Source organism: Papilio machaon, chromosome 15, assembly GCF_912999745.1.
Source record: "Papilio machaon chromosome 15, ilPapMach1.1, whole genome shotgun sequence".
Lineage (NCBI taxonomy): Eukaryota > Metazoa > Arthropoda > Insecta > Lepidoptera > Papilionidae > Papilio > Papilio machaon.
This window is the reverse complement of record NC_060000.1, coordinates 4423492-4431023: the sequence shown is the minus strand read 5'-3', so window position 1 is coordinate 4431023 and position 7532 is coordinate 4423492. Positions and strand designations below refer to the sequence as shown.

The 7532-nt window shown below is 30.8% G+C and overlaps 2 protein-coding genes across 2 annotated transcripts; both read left to right on the top strand.

Moving 5' to 3' along the window:
* The first annotated feature begins 365 nt into the window (after positions 1 to 365).
* Positions 366 to 3540, top strand: LOC106712182 (troponin C). The gene is made up of 5 exons (XM_014504664.2): positions 366 to 465; positions 815 to 986; positions 1926 to 2028; positions 2329 to 2477; positions 3174 to 3540. The coding sequence occupies exons 1-5, from the start codon at positions 463 to 465 to the stop codon at positions 3200 to 3202; spliced, it is 456 nt and encodes a 151-aa protein (XP_014360150.1). The 5' UTR covers positions 366 to 462; the 3' UTR covers positions 3203 to 3540.
* Positions 3541 to 5120: 1580 nt separating this feature from the next.
* Positions 5121 to 7349, top strand: LOC106712124 (basic juvenile hormone-suppressible protein 2). The gene is made up of 3 exons (XM_014504573.2): positions 5121 to 5943; positions 6158 to 6303; positions 6494 to 7349. The coding sequence occupies exons 1-3, from the start codon at positions 5146 to 5148 to the stop codon at positions 7347 to 7349; spliced, it is 1800 nt and encodes a 599-aa protein (XP_014360059.2). The 5' UTR covers positions 5121 to 5145.
* Positions 7350 to 7532: the final 183 nt, after the last annotated feature.

The window sequence follows — 7532 nt, the reverse complement described above, 5'->3', positions numbered from 1 at the left end:
ATGTTACATTTGTACAAGCAGTGAGTTTAATACGAATATTTGTGGCAATCGCATGGTATCGTTGCCGACAAAATTTCTTAATATGCTCAAAACTGTGTATCGTTATCAGGCACCAAAAATCCGTAATGCTAAAAGTGGACTGCATTCCCATTAAAAACAAATAAAACCATAACTGTCATATCAAACCGATAAATTGCTGAAAATAAACAGCACGTTTCCTGTAACGATACAATTTTCAGAACTCTGACGTATGTCAGTGGACGGAGGCGCCGCGTCATGAGTTGAAGATCGTACGATAGAGAAAGACATATAGTTTTTCAAGTATTTTCGTATGCCTGTATACTGTATATCGCCGACTGAAATGATCTATAAATAAGGGTAGCACGTGAAGTTAAGCTTCAGTGTAACAATACTCGCACTCGGTTTTGGTTCTTGTTACTCTCGCGTCAATACATTTGAAACATGGTGAGGATATAGTATTTTTTTTTAATTAGTGAAAAGACAATTGAAAAGTGACAGCAGTGATTGTGTGAATATGTGTGATGTCAAAGAATTTTAAAATTTTAATATTTTCCGTACAAAAAAAAAACAAATAAAATCAATATTAGATTAAATATGGAACAGTTATTAAAACTACAATTAGTTAAAACCAATATTTCATGGCTTTAATACTAATTAGTAACATTAAAAGTTTTTTGTGTTTGAAAACAAAACTAAACTTGATTCTTAATTTTGACTTTTAATTGACTGGATTTTTCATTTAAAATTTTCATCAACAACGTGTTTTTTTAATTTGTATTTGTAATCTTTTCAGGACACTGACGATGATCAGAAAATGGCCATGCTCCGCAAGGCTTTCCAAATGTTCGACACCACCAAGTCTGGTTACATCGATGTCCTCAAAATTTCCACCATCCTAAACACCATGGGTCAACTGTTCGATGACTCTGAACTGCAGGCCTTAATTGACGAAAATGACCCCGAAGGTGCGTTTAATTTAAGATTGGTTTACACTGCTCAAACATTAACATGAAAAACATTGTTGTCTTAATTAGTTCGGACAAAATAATAAACAAATGTTGAAAATTTATTTTACAAACTCTTAACATCAAATTTATTCTAAATAGATAGTTGTTTTTCAACACATTTTATAACCTATCTTAAATTATATAAGACTGCAGTTGTACCACATCATTATCTTCCTTTCCCTACAGTTAGTCGGCACACTATGTCTTACGCTTCCAAACTTCTCTATCAGCCGTCATATCTGAAGTAACTATATTCTTGCGTATATCCTCTTTCACACAATCTAGCCATAGTTTCTTCTGTCTTCCTCAACATTTTTAGCCATCCATATTTTATCTCATTACTTTCTTATTTATGTGATCACTACCGTAAATTTGTCCCACGTACGCTATTTTAAGCTAACAGACTTAACCACAGCGAATATGACAAGTGTTGACAGCTTGTGGAAGATAAATTACCAGTAAATATTTTCATTTTGCATGCTGGAAGCAGTAACGAAGTTATTTCGGTCACGGTGTGTCGGAGTTAATTCATTCAGTTCGGAAATTTTTAAGCTCTTACGATTTCAATAAAAATAGAATCATCTTTTGTTGATTCACTGGTTTCAAGGATTTGATAAACGGTAGTATACATTAAAATAATTTTTCTATCGTCTATTTTCTGCTGAGTAAATGAAACTAGGTCAAATGCGATATTATTTATTGGGAAGCGAAAACAGCAATATATTTTTTTCGTATCGATATTGTTTAAATGCAATGCATTTGTTTTTAAATATGCAAATCTGTTTCATTATAAGAATTAATATACAGTTGCTGAATTAATGTTGTTTTGAACATTGTTACCTCAGGTTACTACCGAACATTACAAATAAGTTTAGTATGATTAATTTATTGTTTTAGGCTCGGGCAAGATCAACTTCGATGGTTTCTGCAACATCGCTTCCCACTTCTTAGAGGAAGAGGACGCTGAAGCCATGCAACAAGAACTCAAAGAAGCTTTCAGGTATTGTAAGCTCCTTAAATCTACGGCTCATATCGACTATTAAGCAAAGTATTTCCCCTTCTTAAATAATTAATTTATGGTCCTCCGTGTTCTTCATCTGTACTTTAATAAAATAGTTGTAAAATTTTATTTTTGTTTTGTTATTAAAATAACAAGTTGGCATAGTAATCAAAACTGATGCTTTTATAGTTTGTAAATTATCCATGCTATTATGAAAACATATGCACACTATTAGACACTATTATTCAAAATAGTGTTGTAAAACACACTATAAATGAAATGTTAATATATATTTTGCAGATTATACGACCGTGAAGGCAACGGTTACATCACAACGTCGACGCTGAAGGAGATCCTGGCAGCGTTGGACGACAAGCTCAGCAACGCTGATCTTGACGGCATCATCGCTGAGATTGACACTGACGGCTCCGGAACTGTTGACTTCGATGGTCAGTAACTTTTACATAGTTACAATTTCTTACGGATATTATCAAAAGCAAAAAATTGATTGTTGTTGAAAGGGATTTATATAGTCTATATTTTAAATGATTTTTTTATAATATAGGGTGGCAAACGAGCAAAAGACCACCTGAGTTCATCGAAATGGCAAAGCGATCGCTGTCCATAGACATTCGTAATTGCAAATTAAATCGACGAAGGGGGAGACGTATAGAAAAGCAATACTTCCCTTTTCTATGGAATGCATAGGATTTGAGAAGGGGAAGTCCATTCCTCTACCAACTGCACTTCCCCTTCCCAACTTTTCCTAACATGAAAAGGCTGGGAAGGGAAAGAGGGCTAAAATAAGGACTCCGGAACTCACACACATCAGACGAAACGTGGAATTATTTCCACTTCACGCCTGTCTTCTGTGTGGTATTGCACCGGGCGAGTCGGCCCATTCGTACAACAGATGGTGTTGTTGAATATGATATACAATGATATAAATAGAAACATATAAAAAAATATTTTTCGTACTTAACATTTTCTTAATTGAAAATCCTCAATTAATGAAACTATTTATTTAAGCATATTCAGCATTTGGAAATAAACTTGAGTTCCCTTATATACTTGAACGACTCAGTTAATTTAATAAATTACTGTACACTTCACATGATTGAAACATTTTTTTTCTTTATTTACAGAATTCATGGAGATGATGACTGGCGATTAAATATATTAATTTTATATACATATAGCATAAATGATTAGAATATATTTTATATTATTTTAAGGAGTTGCAAGACTTCGTTATAAGTACAAATCGAATGCGGTATTAGCATGATTGTAAAACACATTGTAGACACATTATGGTTTATCTATCTTATAGATAGGCATTAGTTTTATAACTTAATTGTTGTGATATTCATTTAAGTTTTCGTTCGTAGAAATTATTTATCTAATAATTTTCATAGAACGTTAATTATTTTAAACAATTTTATGCTAATATTTATAACGCATCGTATAACAAATCTGAAAGTATTCTATAAAATTACAACGATAAAAAGAAAATGTTTATTTTATTTATCTTCAACAATACCCTTTCGTTCGTTAGTGTTCCTGTATTTATTCATTTTTTTCTCTAATCGATATCTTTTAAAATTTAATAGCAATCGTTACCTTTTCGCCTGATAATATCAACATAATATTTTTTTCTAAAAAAGTAAAAAATTGCGGCGTATTTTTATGCGAGAAGATGGCGTTTTATTATGCTTTATGACCAATTACTTCTGGACCAAAATTAGACGTGTTCCACACAAGGGTCACAATTGGAAAATTGACCAATTTTATACTGCTTCCTCGGTTACGGGTACAGCTAGATACAATCAAATTTTTGGTTCCATTTTTACTATTTATTATTGCACAAAATCAACAAAAAGATTTTGACAACTATTTCAATCTACAAAAAAAAAAAATCACCATAAGTACATATGTTCGTTTTAGTGGTCCTAAACTACTGAATTAAAATTTTATTAATTCAATAAAATATTTTTCATTTTCTATAAAACTTTTTGCTATTACTGTGAAAATATTGTCTTTTTTATTCTTCTTGCTTTTAGACTAAGAAATCTATGAATATTCGCTATTAAAGTGTTTGGTTTTCAATATTAGTGTTAACTATTGTTCGAAAAAAACAATTTTGTTCTTGACTGTACAAAGAAAATTACACCTATTATACTAACCTCAGTAGCTCAAGTGGGCTAAGAGAATCAGATATGACACTGCATGAGTCCTGAGCTATTCAGTGAATTAAGTCAGTAAGCCACCATTATGTTGTTACGTTTTATTCTTGTGATGTTTTTGTGGTTGGCTTTATTGACACTTGTCAATACTGTACCTGTGGACGAATTCAAAAAGTTTGTTAATGAAGGAGGTATGTTAGATTTTTTTATTACGTTATGCTGTATGAAAATACTCAGCTAACTTAAACACATAGAATAAATGTGAATTTTTATTAACTATTTCAGCATGTTTTTTACACATTAAAATAAACAATAGAATACTGAAATAGATACGTGCTTAGCCAGTCTAGGTTCTACTATGAAATGTTTTACATTCAGAAGGAACATAGCAATTCGATACCCAGTTTTTCTGGATGTCAAAAATAAATTTACACTGATTTGAATACCCATTTGTTTTTTCTAGATTTAGGTTTAGATGATGAAAAATATTTAATGCAAATAGTTCCAGGAAATATTAACCCACCTCATAAATATGATAAGATCGATGACATCCAACTATCAGATATTGTGGGTCAGGTAAATAGCATGGATATCGATACTAATTATAATTGAAAACTAAAAAAATCAAATTAAGCTCTAACATTTTAAGGCTCTTTTGTTAAAGCCAAATCATTTTGATATAGAACTTGAAGAACTTGATAGAGTCTTTCAAATTCTGTTTTAAATTCATAAAATGTAATTGGTCTATGTTGAAAATCCCTACATTATAAAAAAAAAAAACTGATACCGGTTCCAGTCCAATATTTCAACTATTTTAAACTTTAAGGGAAAACGGTTTTACACACTACTTGGCTAGCAGCAGAACTTTTGTCTTACAAACTTTTAAAAAATCAAAATCTGTTATTTACAGAATAATGAACATTACCAATCGTTTATGACATATGTTGAAAAAGGTTTTACATCTAAAGGCTTAACATTTACCATTTATGACGACAATTTAAGAAATGCAGCAGTAGCATTATTTCGGTTGCTGCAAAGTGTTGAAATCGGAGAATTGCAGCGAATATCAGCATGGGCAAGGAAAAACGTAAACAAGGATTTACTCACATATGCTCTGAAATTAACTGCTATTTACTCGAATAAAAATAAATTAATAAACGCATTTGAATATGAACCGCCTTATATTATGAAACCGAATTACTTTATAAACGGTGAAACAATTAGAAAGGCGATGCAAATAATAATAGACGATGGAAAATTTAATGATCAAGAAGGGGAAGTAAACCAATTTTATAAAACTGGTGACGTCATAGCAATAAACACTAATTACTCTGGCTGGAATCTAGCAAGCAATGGATGTCATGAAGAACTTAATTATTTTAGAGAAGATATTGGTATAAACAGTTATTATTCCGGAATTCAACTTTTACATCCATTTTGGATGTCAAATAGTGAGCTGGAAGAAATAAATCCAAAGCATGCCGAATATTACTATTTTGTACATAAACAATTAATGGCCAGATACAATTTGGAAAAGGAATATTTGAAATTTGAAAAAAATAAATCAACGGAGAAATGTTTTACCGACTACAACCCGTATCTTAATTATGATAACGGACTTCCATTTCCGATTAGATCTTCAACGCTTAAAGATTGGAATGAAGAGCAAGCAAGGATTAAATCAATTGATATAGCGATTAGGGAATGTATTTCAAGAAGAGTCATTTTTATGGTAAGCGATATATGTTAGGTTTTATTACAGCATTGTTTTTAACAAGAATTTTTTAATTAAAGATAACGATAGTCAAAGAATGTGTTAACGTTAAGTAAAGTATTATATTATTCGTTGTTGTTATGGAAACACCTTAAGTTTAACGTCACAGTAAACTAATGTTTTAGAAAAGTTCTTCTAAATATAAGGATGTTTCAAAAATATTTTATTGCAGGACAATGGCACAAAAATATCTTTGACTGAAGACAACTATATTGATCTTTTAGCTAAAATATTGCGCGCAAATTTAGACGGAGTAAAGTCGGCTAAATTTATCAGATCATTTTTCGGTTACGGTGGTAATACTTATCCTTTGGACAGGTAAGAAAAATAAAAATTAAAACAGGTAAATATTTAATTTAATAGTAAATAGTAGCTAGATGATACCAGCGTTTAAACAAGCTTAAGATTAAGGTTATTCCTGTGAATTAAAACATCAGTCTTACATTTATTAAATGGAGGTAGGAACAATAAACTTTTTTTTAATAATCATTTCGGAATTCTGTTTCAGCTACAATCCAGCACCATCCGTATTACATCACCCTGAAACATCTTTTAGAGATCCTGTTTATTGGTACTTGCTACAAAACCTTTTGAATTATTTCAATGAATTTGAAAGAACATTGGAACCTTACGATATATCAAAATATGAATACGATGATGTGAAAATAATTGACGCAAGAATTCCTAAAATAACAACTTATTTTTCTTACTACCAATTAATGTTAAATAAAGGAATTAAAAAAATTGATCCAATGAAATTACTATACACAATCACGGCGAGACTTAAACGATTGAACCACGTCCACTTTGATATTAATTTTACAGTAGAATCAAAAACTGAATCATCAGTTGTTGTGCGACTATTTTTAGGACCACAGTGCTTCGATGAAAACTGCTGGGTTTTGTTCTCCAATTTCTTTGAACTTGACTGTTTCTCTTACCAGCTCCAAAATGGAATAAACAATATTATTTGGTCCACCCATGAAAGATTTTCTAAATTTTCTTATGAGAGCTATTATAACATGGAAGAGCAATCGAATGAGATAAATAGATATAATCTGTTTAAATTTCCTGCAAGTTTAGTTATTCCTAAAGGTTTGGAAGTTGGATTGAATCTATCACTTTTTGTAATAATAACACCTAAGGAGGAGGTTTTTAATATCGACATGCCTAATGATCTATACATAAATTATCGCAAACTATTGCCTGAAGAATTCGATAGGAAACCATTAGGATTCCCCTTTCACAGAGAAGGAGCCAATTTTAAGCCTTTTGCAAATAACTATAGATTTTTTAATATCACCGTGTTTCACAAAAAAAGCGCTACAAATGTTAACGGATATTTTTCTAATCATTTAAATTAAATGTTGAGAGAAAGAGATATTATTCATGTCTAGAAATATAGTTAAGTTAATATATTATTAAGTTGTTTGAGAACGTTTGTCTTTTATTTGTATAAAATATCTAGATAATATATTTACACTTAATTTATTCGTGTCAGAATTTAATGAAATACTTCCTTAGATATTTTGATAGAAAAAATTAGC